The sequence below is a fragment of the Ostrea edulis genome, chromosome 4, assembly GCF_947568905.1.
Source record: "Ostrea edulis chromosome 4, xbOstEdul1.1, whole genome shotgun sequence".
In the NCBI taxonomy this organism is placed as follows: domain Eukaryota; kingdom Metazoa; phylum Mollusca; class Bivalvia; order Ostreida; family Ostreidae; genus Ostrea; species Ostrea edulis.
In genome coordinates, this window is record NC_079167.1 from 41225369 (window position 1) to 41240137 (window position 14769).

At 36.1% G+C, this 14769-nt stretch overlaps 2 protein-coding genes across 2 annotated transcripts in view; one reads left to right on the top strand and one right to left on the bottom strand.

Annotated features, from left to right (window-relative positions):
- The window catches only part of LOC125670090 (uncharacterized), a 675065-nt gene that overhangs the window by 266625 nt on the left and 393671 nt on the right, over window positions 1-14769 (top strand). The gene's annotated exons all lie outside the window — the stretch shown is intronic.
- LOC125670143 (uncharacterized) lies at window positions 8068-14122 on the bottom strand. Its single transcript, XM_048905131.2, has 2 exons — window positions 13763-14122; window positions 8068-9536 (listed from the first exon to the last, which is right to left on the bottom strand). Exons 1-2 carry the CDS (start codon window positions 14097-14099, stop codon window positions 9115-9117), a joined length of 759 nt encoding a protein of 252 aa, XP_048761088.2. The 5' UTR covers window positions 14100-14122; the 3' UTR covers window positions 8068-9114.

The window sequence follows — 14769 nt, forward strand, 5'->3', positions numbered from 1 at the left end:
CAAGTGACAGCTTGGGGAGAATTTCATCATCATTGAAAACAAGTTGGGGTTTATTTTTACTTGCCTAGATGGTAAAACAGTCTAGCATGCTGGCCGAACGCTGCTAAGAGATTTGCTTCCGCAGGTCATGAGTTCAATTCCACGGAAGTAGGTATCCCATCATAGTGAATTTTCTGAGCTTTATATATGTGTATCGGTGGTGGATCCAGAAATTTTTGAAAGGGAGGGATGGGATGTGAAGCTGTTTTGAGGGACCGTATAAGATAATACTCCCCGTTACTGCTGAGTTCTGACAGATTAAAGCATATATATTTAGATATAGATATATATATATATATATATATATATATATTGGTCATATTTCTATAAAAATCATGGATCATATTTGTGAGGGTGACACTGGATATGCCAGTGTATATGATAATACTCTGACATCTAATCTTCACGATTAAAGCTATATTATAGTGAACCAGCGCAAAGCGTAGACATGACGTCACACATCATCTTAGCCTGCCTTTCATAAACATTGCACTACGTTAAACATTTCGCCTAATGGTGCACTGAATTTTGGAGCTAGGAGGCCATAAGATTAGGATGATAATCCACGTAAGCTCCCAATCATATTCCAAGGTGTGACTTTGCGAGATCTCAGCCATTTTTGACAAGGGACTTCTGGGATTGGCGTAAAAAAAAATTTCCTTGTTAGAGGTTTAGAGTTAGCTCGGATTATTTTCCGCGCTCTAGTCATTAGAGCTCACAGTACGAGCCAGCGCTTTGTGTTCAAAGGCAGTGCTGTTTAAACACAGTTTTACAAACTTGAAAGGTTTGGGCATATATAAGATTGCAGGAGAGTAGAAAAAAAGGGAAAGTATAGAGGCTGAGAGCATACAGTTCAGAACAGGTCATGCATCATTGAAGGTTAAGCAAGTCGCAGTGAAGGCAGCAGAAATAAAAAAAAAAAAAAAAATACATATAACATAAAAATATTTTAATCACATCCATGTACACATGTTTTAATGGTTTTTAATATAAAACCCTGTGAGAATATTCATGTAATGAATATTTGGCAAATAGATATTGTTTAAATTGAACCTGATCAAAGCATGAACATTACAAAAATATGAACGTACATGAAACTGCGCTCGCTCATGTACCTTTAAACGTCATTTTTAACAAGACGTCATTATAATCGTGTTTGCTTAGTCACCTAATTAACATAGGCGATGCAAATTTCTTGCATGTACGTCTGATGCACAACTTTTAAGAACATCGTGATGATAATCTAAACTAATTTCATCTTCACAACGCGTACACTGTTGCACTATCCCATAATATGCTAACGCGATTTAAGCGGCGTCTCGCTATGGCAACAAAGTCGTTCCGTTACGATTAACCAATCATAATAAAAGGATAAAGGACTCTTATATAGTAAATGCTACCATTGCATTGGAATACCTTTTGTTCCCGTAACAATTTTCATGTACTGATCATCAACTTACTGTGTACATGACTGTCATACTTTTTTCTTCTTTATAAAAAATTGATTTATTGACTGCTCATTATTCAATATTGTAATGCTCGGACATACATCCCGCCGCATTAGAATGTATACAATTCAGGTTGTTAAAGTTTATGCAAGATGAGGCGAAGACTGGCCTCCTATGAACTTTAAAATAACAATCCGACAAATTTCTGTATAGACAGTCAGTAACACTCTCTCACTATCCGAGTTTATCGTCTGTGTTCCCTTCGTCAGGGGTTCGACGTTGTCTGGCTGTTCTTATGCTAAGTCTTCAGTGATCACGATCGTGGGGATTGACTGTGTCCATTTGCCACTGCTTACAGTCTTGTCTGATGGTTTCTTTCCATGTCTTCTTAGGGCGCCCTTTTTCTTTTTCTTTTTGCTTTCCAGTCTTAGGTCTCTGCAAGTGCTGGTATACCCCTTGCTTCTTTCAACATGCCCAAACCAGCGAAGACGGTTTGCCCTTATTAGTACATCAAGTACAAACCTAACAAGTAATAAGACACACATGGTCATATGATGACTACAGTCTACTCTACTTATTGAACTGTCCGTTATATTGAAGTTAAAAAATTAAAAAAACAAAACAGTAACATTATTTATATCGTCGACTGACCAGTTTCGGTGACCTTAGTGATAAACCGCGATTTTCTCATTAATCACTTGGATTACATAAATAAATAATACACCTACATGTACCTTTAAAGTAATTAAATTCCTTTACTTTCATCCAAAAATTCCAAATTCATTGGTACGTTAATTGAATATATTTTCGTAACAAAAACATGTCACTTTGTGGTCCTAAAACGGTGACGTCACCTATTTCGGTGACCATTGTTAATATAGGTTTGCCAAAAGTTTGTAACGTATATACAGGAGGAATGTGCAACTAAACGTCAATGAATAAAATAACATGGTGTAGAATTCTAGACTTTTGGTATACTTTATATCAATTTGAAAGTTTGCTTGAAAAAGTAATAAGTAAATGGGCTTATTTTTGGGGTGCTCGTGTTGATTTTTTGCATACTCTCCTTCTAGTATTTCATTTTCGGAAAGAAATTGAAGACATGCTCTCAATCGGATCACGCGCTCGTCCTTTTCCGTAACCGGTAAGAAGACTCTGACGTGGATCGGCGCAAGAATTGCATCAAATCGATGCATTTCTTCGCCGGAAGCGCGCCTGTGGATGAGTAGTAGAAAGGCCAGAACTGAATCCCTGTATAATTTGTTACTTATATTTTCGCCACAGATTAGTTTTGGTATCATTAACGTTTTATTCACTCTAATACATAAACATGTAAGTGGAAAATGAAAGTGGTAGAATACCTTAGATATGTATGATATCTTAGATGCATTTGAAAGCTCGCGTTTCATATTGTTACGTACGATTGTGACGTCATAGTTGCATTTGTGTACACATGGCAACAGACTGATGGCGTCGATCCACATACGAGGTTCATTTGCGGTTACGGAAATAGCCGAGTAGTTACGATTGACATGCTCTGTGTATGTTTGCAAACACTACGGCGAAATTGATGACGTAATCAACACCCGGAAACAACAACGTGCACACGTAAACAAAAGGTCACCGATTCTGGTCAGTCACCGAAATAGGGCAGTCGACGATATATTTCAACATATGTTATATTGAACTTTGGATATAATAAACTATTCAGGTTGGTCCCCTGAATTTCAATATATCGGGTGTATAGATTATACTGATATACTGTAAGCACTGTCTGCACAAATATTACTATGACAAAGTCTAAATATGTAAATTCCACAAAATAAACCATCACTAATTTTTCCGTTCAAATGAAGACTTCTATGGCGCAATATTTTATCTCCCAAAATTGAAGAGTTCCTATAGTTTGTTTTTTTGAATTAGCGAAATGCAAGTAGGTGTGCCGAGACGTATCAGTAACTAGATAAAGCAGACTATAGGAACTCTTCAATTCCAGGAGATAGAATATTGTGCCAAGGAAATCTTCATTTGAACGGAAAATGTAGTGCCTGTTTTCATTTTGGGATTTTTATACCTAAATGGTAAGTAATACAGCATTGATAGAGAGTTAGTTTATCAGTCAAATCACTTATTTGAAGCGAAGAGCAGTGTCACCTAAGTGCACATTAATTGCTAGAACTGGCTGAAAGTAAATTTCCAGACATGAATTATGAAGGACTGCTCCGAGATTTGGTGAAGGCGTCAGTCAAAATATTCAACCGAGCCGAATCTCAACCGAGATTAGTTGTCATCTTCCGTCGTGTGTTAACAATTGAACATTTTTAACTTCTTGATAACTACCAGTCCAATTCTTTTCAAATTTGGTATATAGAGTATCTTTGGGACAAGGGGAGGCATAAATTGTAAATTTCAGGTCTCCAACACCCTGGGGCCTTAGGGGCAGGGCAAAAACTGTCCAAAATTGACAAATTTTCAAAAATCTTCTCAAGAACCACACATGTGTAAGAAAAATTAAATACATGGTGATGGAGAACAGGAAGGCCTCTACCAAAATTGTAAATTTCATGATCCCCGGGGTAGGGGTTCTGACCTCAGGGCGGGGCCAAAGTTGGTATATAGTGTTTATGTGTAAAACACTTAAATAACATCTTCTTTAGTGCTGTTGATACTATATTGAAACTAAATAAATATTTAGAAAGAGCAGGTAGTCCAAAATTGTAAATTTGATGATCCCAGGGGTGGGGGTTTGGTATCAGGATGGGGCCAAAATGGTCAGTTATTAAACATGTTAAATGTGTGAACAATATACATTTTTAACTTCTTCTTGATAACTATCTTTCCAATTCTTTTCATATTTGGTATTAAGTGTCTTTGGAGCAAGGGGAACATAAATTGTAAATTTCAGGATTCTTGTACCCCTAGGGCCTTATGGGCGGGGCAAAAACTGCCCAAAATTGAACAATTTTCAAAAATCTTCTCAAGAACCGCACATGTGTAAGAAAAACTAAATGCATGGTGATGGAGAGCAGGAAGGTCTCTACCAAAATTGTAAATTTCATGATCCCCGGGGTAGGGGTTCTGACCCCAGGGCGGGGCCAAAGTTGGTATATAGTGTTTATGTGTAAAACCTTAAATAACATCTTCTTTAGTGCTGTTCATACTAAATTGAAACTAAATGGATATTTTACCAAAATTGTAAATTTGATGATCCCCAGAGTAAGGGTTCTGACCCCAGGGTGTGGCCAAACTTAGTATATAGTATTTATGTGTAAGTTTGCTGATACTGTATTAAATCTAAATGCATACTTAGGAATAGCAGAATAAGATGTACAAAAAATGATGAATTTCAATCAAAACAGGGTTATGATTTTAGGATGAGTCCAAATTAGTCATATCTTTTTGATGTTTTAATGTTAATACACCTATTATTTAAAGCCTTTCATCAGTGTATGCACTTTTGAAGGCAGTGAAGTTTTAAGAACATCTCGTTTTTCTACTGTTGCTGAACATAACAATTTAGCTAAGATATTCAGAACAGGAATTTTTTTTCTAGATTTCATAGCCCATGGAAGTAGTGATATTTTTTCACTAGTATTCAGGTGACGGCCTCTTGTTTAATCCTATTGTCCCATATTTATAAACTTTTCAACTTCCGAAGTTACATATGTAGCTATGCTGTGATTGGATAGATCAGGCTCATTATTATTCAACGATCTCAGGTCACTAGAATATTTTGTTATATATAGCAGATATCACATAAATATTTACATGAAAGGTGAAGATAACGAACAGTGATCCATCTCATAACTCCCATAAACAATACAAAATAGAGTTGGGCAAACACGGACCCCTGAATATACCAGAGGTGGGATCAGATGCCTTGGAGGAGTGAACACCCCCTGTTTATCGGTCACACCCGCCGTGAGCCCTATATCTTGATCAGGTAAACGGAGTTATCCGTAGTCAAATCAGTGTACCAAGGATGGCCTAACAATCGGTATGAAACCAGTCAGACAGGTTGTATTGGCAAACTAGATTGTTATAACGACCAAAGAACTTGTGGAACACTGACTTTAAACGAGACTTTTGAAACCCCTGTACCATCAACTTGTTTGTCAGTAGTTTGCGTCGATTTAAAACTTATCATACGAAGAACAATCTTTTGCGTATCGAATCAGTTGAGAGATATCAACACCATATGCAGGTGATAGTGAAATATTGCTACATCAACATGGGAAGATGACGATGGAGAAGCTGAAATCATCACATTTATCATAAAGATGTTAGTTTGCCGCTTATATCTATTTTCAATAAAATATCTAAGTATGAAGCAGAAGTGGACGACTCTGTGATGTCTTTTATTTCGAGAATGAAAATTATTGTTAATAGATAAAACGTCGTCGATATATCTAAATGTCGCATTGAAGGCCACAACAAGATATTTTTTCTTCTCACTTAGAAGTTTTTAATAAATTCTGCTTCATAAAAATATAAAAACAAGTCAGCTAACAACGGAGCACAGTTCTAACAGACGGTTGGAAGACATGATCACCAACGACAACAGAGATATAGCCAGTTAGGAACTCCAGCATATTTTTAATTTCAACTTCAGAATACATGTGCGTGGAATCAGAATGATGTTTAACAAAGTAATTTTTTGTATGACTGATCACTATTAGATATGAATATTTCCGTTTTTCATTTTGTTGAAGAAACAACTGTCTATGATGTCAAAATCTATTGTGGTGATAACAACGGATTATGGGCAGACATATTGAATAATTAACCTCGTAATGAGAATTTGTACACCAGCTGTTGTTATCAGCACAAGAGATGTGCAATCAATGCTCAATTTTGCTAATATCCTTGCACTAAGCCATTTCCTTGAATTCTCCGTGATTTTCAGTCAACAAGTAGACATAGAATATCAATGGCTATTTTCTTCAGTGTAATTGGTCGAATTGGTAGTGTGACGTCACCGTTATTGCTTAGTATCGCATTTTGGTTGGTTGGTTGTTTGTTTGTTTGTTTTTCACTCATATTGAGACATCACCAGCTGTAAGTGAAGTACCACAAAAGACCTGTGCTTAGCGCTCGGGGCCATTGTAGCAGCGAGGGTTCTTATAGTTAATGTGCCAATACCTGTCGCCACACAGGATCCCGTTTTTAAGGTCATATCCGAACTTCTAAATGCCGATCATATGGCGAAGGAGAAATCACCATCTATGTTTACATTTTTAAAAGTTTGACGCTGCCATGACATGAGCGGGGCTCGAATTCACGACCTACCGGTTACGAAACGAACACTCTTCCCCGACCGGATATTTTGGTGTTATTGTGATTCAACGTGATAGTGATGTATTGCTAACGTTGTTGTTCTATAACAATTATTGTACAGTCCAAATTTTAAAGTTTTTAGCTCAAGTGAGCTGTTTGTGATCGCCTGTTGTCCGTTCGTCTGTTAACTTTTCACATTTTCGAATTTTTCTCCAGAACCACTGGGCCAATTTCAACGAAATTTTGCAAAAGCATCCTTGGGTGAAGGGCTTTTACGTTGTTCAAATGAAGGTCCATGCCCCCTTTAAAAGGGAGATTATCACAAAAAATAGGGTGGGGTCATTTAAAAATCTTCTCGAGAACCACTGGGCTAGAAGAGCTGAAATTTATGTTGGGACCACAATAGGGGATCAAATTTTACATGCGAATATATAGGTAAAATCTTTAAAAATCTTCTCAAGAACCACTGAGCTGGTTTTGTACAAATGTACATGAAAGCTTCCTAACATAGTGCAGATTCAAGTTTGTTAAAGTCATGACCCCGGAGGTAGGATGGGGCCACAATAGGGAATCACAAGTTCACATACAAATATATAAGGAATTTTTTTTTTTGTAAAATCTTCTCAAGAACCACTGAGCTGGGAAAGTGCAAATTTACATTGAAGCTTCCTGACATAATGCAGATTCGAGTTTGCAAAAATCATGACTCCTGGGTGTAGGTTGGGGTCACAATGGGGATCAAAGTTTTACATGCGAATATTCTTTCAATATGGATCAAGGCGACTAAGGTGAGCGATGTGGCCCATGGGCCTCTTGTTCTTACTTGTAGGATTTAAAACGTACAACAGCTGGTGTCTCGACAGATTTTTATAAATATGCGTTATTTTTGCATACTGAATTTCCAAAATATGTAATTGATATTATATGCTTACAGCAAGAAGAATAACTACACTCGGACTAATTGCAATTGAAATTTCATTTAATTCACCATGGTTTACAGAGCAAGTATTAGTCGAGTTTCCATCCAGCAAAGGTCGTTCTTGTGTGCCAAACACCATTACTTTCTACGTTCGTAGAGCAAGTCCTGATCGACTTAATATAAACGCTATCATTTTCGTTTAAGGTAGGTAAATACTATTAGAAATTTCTGTCAATCAAATTTTTTTTTCATTTAAATAACTTTAACAACTCATAAACTAACTAAAAAGCCCATATAAGACATACCTTTGCAGGTTTATTTTTATACTATGTGCTACAGAGCACGTATACCCCCAAATGCAAAAGCCAAATTCTAACACAAGAATGCATTATCTCATGTTTTATTAAAAATATGCACCAAAGCACATCATATTAAGCTATAATATATAAAAACCAATAGCTATTCATTTACTGAGAGAATTTTTAAAGATATTCAATTGAAAACATACACAATTGCTGTTTAATCTGCTCACATCCTTCAGAAAAAAATCACAGAATATCGCAATTTTGAAAAATTCTCAAAATCTAAATTGTTTACATGCCAGTTTTTCTTTAAAAATATTTAGAATTATATCTAAGGTTAACAAAAAAACATATTTTACCATAGTTGACCAGAGATATTTTGCAAAATGGTCTCTTGAATATGTAAACCCCCATTTTTAAATTTAAGTTTTACAATTATTCTTTGCACACTTTGAAAATAGTAAATTGTAACAGCAAATACAGTCTTTAAATCAAGATTAACAGAATATGACAATATATATATATGTAAAACATACTGAAAATTTTGTCCTACCAGACAATTAGAACACAAGGAGTGGGGGGTGGGGTGCACCCCCACCCCTTCCTTTTTCTCACAATTTTTTTGGTGTGTGTGTTATTCTTTTTTTGTTTGGCTATCAATCAAATCATACATAAAAATACCTACATGCTATCTCATACTCATAGAAAAAATAAATATAGTGTAACATATATGTAGATTCTAGCAACTACAGCTCATGTACAAATAATTTTGTTTCTTGAAAGTACTTGTGAAGAAGAGTTCAAATATTCAACATCTTTGCTGATGATTTTCTGAGAATTTATAATTCTGGGTTTCTTTGAACCAAACACACTCCCTAAAATTCAGTGTGAATTCCTCTGTGAGGATCACGCCTATGTATGATTTTTAACTTGTTCAGGCTTAGATTGCAAGCTATGAGCTTTTTAAGCCTATGAGCCTTTCAATGCAGATATTACATTGCTTTGTACCATTGGAGCTAGTGAGGACTTCACACTATAATAATTCATGGTAAATATATCTAAGATTCACACTTGAATGCTAAATTTGACTCGTACAGTTCTCGTAAACTACAAACATCAAACAAAGAAGTTATAACTGCATGGAACTTTCTAGTCGGTGTTTAAAATTTAAAACCGGATACGTAAAAGCACGGACTTTCCTTAAGGTTACAACAACAGTCCCGGAATCAGAATCAAAATCGCCATCATCATCGTCTGTTTCTCCATAGGTTGTACTGATAATGTCGTTGTTAACATGTAAGGCGAATGCAGTTTTACCATTGTCACCACTGTAGATGGTCCATGTGAACACATATACCCCAGCGGAAGGAACTGTGAACATACCGCTATGTTTGTTGTAACCTCCACCCAGATTCGTTTTGATGGTGTCGAAGACGAGCATGTGGTGAAGGCTTGGTGCGCTCTCTGAACTGGACATGTAGGCGTAGAATGCTATAGGGGTTGTGGTCTGTCTCTTGTCCTTGCTGGTAGAAAATGTGTTTATCGATGATTCTGTAATATATGATTGATCGATTTATTGTACATGTATCTTGTTTAACGTCCCTCTTAAGAATTTTTCCCACTCATAGAGACATCATCAATACCGGTGAAGGTAGCAACCGCCACCCATTTTTTAAAAATTACTCAAATCAATAAAAATCAGGTGTAATTACCAATTTTGAGTATGTTGATTTCAAATCTGCATTCCTTTTACTCCAATTTCTTATAGAAAATGAGATATAGTGTCTCAAACACCCCTACCGTCAGGTTGCCAAAAACGGAAAATGTTTCATTTCGCATCAAAAAGTGACCCAACTTTATTTCTTGAAACACCATTACCCAAAACAATAAAAAGCAGGTGTAATTACCAATTTTGAGTATGCTGAATCCAATCCTGGATTCCTTTTACTCCACTTCCTTACAGAAAATGAGGTATAGAACCTTAAACACCCCTACCGTCAGGTTGTCAAAAATTGAAAATGTTCCATTTCACATTAAAAAGTGACCTGAAAGTTATTTCTTGAAATAAGGCATACAACAGAAAAGGAAAACAATTAATACTAAATTGTTCCATGAACATTCTTAGTTGTTTTGGAAAGAATATATCTCACCTCTGGACTTCACAGATACAGGAAAGGAAGAGGAATACGGAGCGGATCAACGATCTTAAATTTAATCAGATTGGGCCATACCCTAATGAACTGATGAACAGGAGCAAAAGTAAAATTAATAGGAAAACTGATTTATTAAACATCAGCAAGTCTTTTCCGAGAACTTCTGGTAGAGCTGTCGGGGGGGGGGGGGGGGGGGGGGGGGGGGGCGAGTTGCATCATTATCAGAATTTACCGAAACAGTGGACTCTCTGGCCAGTCTGGGGGCTGAGCTAGTTGCATCAGAATGGGCAGAAGCAGAACTATCTGGCCAGTCGGGGGGCTGAGTGGTATCAGAATCTATTATTTATTATTTCAAAATTCAGAAATTTAAAAACTGCATGATCAGATTTTTTTGTAACACTAATAATTAATGTCCCTTTATTGCGATGACTCTACAAGTACAAACCATGATATTAAAAAAAATTAAATGAAATGATAGATAAATAAATAAATAAAATATTTGTAAGTTACTTTATTTATCTGTAAGTAAGTCACTAATTAAGTGTAACTTGTGGCAGTGCAACTTGCAAGTGAAAATTGCATCATCTGTAGCTTATGACCCCTTTTGCCTTGCCTTGTAATTAATATTGTTGAAAATTTGGCAAATAGCATTTTTAACCCCCCAGTCCATACCCCACTTTTCTTTAAACGTTAAAAATCCAGCTAATTCAGTGAGGAAGGAATGTCACTACCATATTTCGAATTTCCTCTAGACTATATCAAATTAAATACCGCACTGCTATCAGTCACAGATTGACACTGGTAGGGGTATGGGGACCTGGTCTGCGAGTATGATGGAAAAGATTCTGATGAAAGTAAAGATTCACTCATCATTCAGAAATGTATAAACATTGTATTATTGTATACCACCGGTACGTTGTGAGTACGTTAATAATGAGAGTTATCTTTCCTTGGATATCTAAATCAATCAAATACTATATGAACACGGGCAATTATCGTCCATGTTTGACCTCAATATAATTTATTCATGCATAAAATGTATTAATATGTCACTATTTGTTGCGTATTTCACCGTTGAGTAAATGTTTACATATACTCGCTCTGCTTAATCGCTTCAATCTCAAAGGGATTTTCTGGAATATGCCTAATCACGTGAGATACGCTAAATATAGCAATTTTAGCTCCGAACGATCAACTTCGCATCATTCGTAGGCTCTAGGTTTATCCATACTAGCTCGTAAAAAATAGGGTGGAACCTCGTCCCACTTTTCCTGTAGAAATAAAAATAGAACATGACGCGCCACCTAGCGAGCGTGGTTGTTGCTAGTGAAGGGCTTCAAATTTAGGCCTATGCTCAGCGCTTACGGCCATACTGTAGTGAGGGTTTTTTTAGTGTGCCACACCTACTGTGACACGGCACATCCGTTTTTAAGGTCATCTACGAGGACCTGTGACATTCTCAGCTTTTGCCGAGCATTTGGCGATGGAACTGTCACTACCTGTTTTAAAGGGGCATGGACACGATTGAGCCGGAAAAATTATTTTTTTCAATTTTTGTTGTTTACAATGCTTAACTAAGGTATTTCTGATTGTCAACCAAAATTTGAATATCAATTTATGAGTTACAATTGAGATACAACACTCACAATTCTTTGTTATGTAAACAAGGCTCGTGCCATGTTTTTGTTTACATATAGATTGCTTAATAGAAAATAACATGTTTAAAACAAAATGATTTGTGCTAAACAGTAGAAACTTGTGTTCAGAATTAACTTGTAAATTGAAAAATTTACTTTAAACGAACGTTTAGTAGTATATTTAACATACAAATGTATAATTATATGTATTATGTAAACAAAATCATGGCACGAGCCTTGTTTACATAACAAAGAATTGTGAGGTCTGTATCTCCAATACACCTCGACAACTGATATTTAAATTTTTGCTCACCATTAGAAATATCTTTATTAAGCATTCTAAACATTAAAACTGGGAAAATAAAATTTGAAAATTTTCAGCGTGTCGCTGTGGGTGTTGCTAAAACGCGGGACGGATAAACGAAACGGAAGACGGAATGGAACGGAAAATATTGCATGCAATAATGCTATGAGGAGATCAGCATTTTGCAAAGTAAAAGGTTTATCATGAACAAAAGAAGCAATAATTACAGAGAGAGAGCGGGAAGTCATCCACATAATCCATCGTTTCTATTCATTAAAAAATGTCTTGCCTAGCTCAGTAGGTTAGCACGTCGACTGCTGAACTGTAAATCGCAGGTTCAAGTCCAGCAGGGGTTTAAATTTTTTTTCAGATTGCTTTCAACAAAAACTGCATTTTTTGACTAAATAAAGTAAATTTGAAAGATGTCAATATCGAAATATTTTTGCACATATCCCCCACTTTTCATCCACATCAAATTTCTCTGGTGTAGCATACTTCCTTAGCTTACCATGAAAATATTATTAAAGGAAATAAATTAAAAACTATATATATATATATATACACTGAAAAAGACATATTTTGAAATTTTATATCCAATGAATAAAAGCCCCCCCCCCCCCCCCCCCCCTTGAAAACAACATTGTAAACATTTTAATAATTTCCCCCAAACATATCCTTCTTGTATCGAACTTTTTTTTATTCGTAATTTTGTTCTACACCTGGTATAATACATGTATGTATTTATGTATCACATCAAATTTTAACGCGAACGAGTCTGGTGTGTATAAAAGGTTTGCCTCATTTGGGATGAATTTATGTGAAAGTTCGTACATTTACCGATATCCTGCGGATTGGAAAGAAAGATTGAAACAGAACCAATGAAAACCAAGGTGAAGTTTATGATCCATAGTATGAGGAATTAACAGATATGAAATAGCTAAAAGACTAACAGACAATGTATGCTTGAATGGCATTAAAGGTCATCTCATTGTTAATCTAAATATTAAGATACAAGTATTTAGTTTAGAAATAAACTGCTAGAAGTCCTCCCTATTTAGGACTGGAGTGCCCAAAGTCTCTGATAGTTAAAAAATAATATATCAAACACAAGATGTTTAACTTGTTGACTTCGACCATGAATTGTCGTGGTTATATACATACCACACTCCCTGTTGTAAGTACACACATACACGGTATTATATATAAATTTACATGTAAATGTGCGTTAATGACGTTTTGCCAGGGGGGGGGGGGGTGTTATAAAGTAGTGTGTTCCATCCTCTACCCATAGGTGTCACTGCTCGATAACACCTCTACCTGCTCCATGCCGACATTTTAAAATTCTTGTAAAACGCTTTGTAAATTCTTATACGAGTCGTACAAACGATTAACTTCTTTTTGCAACACCCTGTCGCGGCCGGGATTCGAACCCCAACTTTTCGCATGCAAGGCGAACGCTCTACCTCTAGACCACCGCGGTTCTGCACTTCAAAATAAGGACAAAATGTATTGGTGACGTTGGCGAGTCAAGGTCAGATCTAGAAGTCTCTGATTTCGATTAAAGGCCAAATTTAAAATGCTCCTTCTAGATCCGACCCTGTGTCCTTATTCTGAAGTGCAGAAACGGTTCTTCTACTACCAATTAATATATCTATATCTTTGTTAATTTCTTTCACATATTACCGACTAGTCCATCCTGATCAGATCCTGAAGAATAGTTCTCTCCATTTATTTCGGATAAACTGTATTTCGCATCATCAGATTTAGTGTGCGATTGTAGCTGGGATACAGCAGCGTTAAGTTTGTCCACGGTCCTCCTCAGTTCTCCGTTCTCGTTTCGTAGATCCTGAAGTTCAGTCCTGTAGGCATGCTTTTCAAGCTGTAGTTTGCGAATATCTTTTTCTTGTTGGATCAAATTATCTCGTATTTCGCGAATTTCATTTCCAATGTCAATGTTTGCGACACTCACAGATGAAACTATTTTCAGAAAGAATGTCAGTCGTATAATCACCGTCAACATTTTACAGCACCTCTGTTCACGAATGTCAGGTAAGAAACAAAGTCAAACAGGACAGAGATCTGAGCCGAGTATTCATATTGCGTAACTTACATGCACTACACGAATAAGTCATGGTTAAGCCGATAATGATCTAAATGGTCAAAACGTCATTTCTTATGAAGTAAGTCATTACCTATAAATGCACATGAATGAATTTTAATTATATAATTATAGGGCGGTATACAGACTGAAAAAAGCACACCCTTTTCTTTCTTACACAGGCAAATTTGCCTCACGTTAATTTCACGTAAATTGCTGTTCACGTAAATTTTACGTAATTAACATGAAAATATTCACATAAATTTCACGTGAATAACTTTTCATATGAATTTCACGTAAAATTTTACGTGTGAACTCACATTTTATGCTCTTTTTACGTAAAATTCTTAACGTGAATTCACGCGAAGCACATTTGCCTGTGTAGTCATATAGTTATCATATAGTTTAATATCGGTTATATTGAACTTTGGATATAATGAACAATTCAGTTCGGTCCCCTGACTTTCAATATATGCGGAGTATACTGTATTGTACTAGTTTGTCCTCCATCCGTCAGTCCTCCTGTCACGTCTTAGTTTTCTGGACTTATTTCATCATGCTTTGATGTAGAATGTCGAAATTTGGTAGGTGA

What these genes read in the sequence shown, in the direction of transcription:
- LOC125670143 (XM_048905131.2), bottom strand. Translation starts at nt 14,099, where the DNA reads ATGTTGACGGTGATTATACGACTGACATTCTTTCTGAAAATAGTTTCA. An exon ending in TGATCAGGATGGACTAGTCG is followed by an intron (nt 9,537 to 13,762) that starts GTAATATGTGAA and finishes CATATATTACAG; the next exon opens with AATCATCGATAAACACATTT.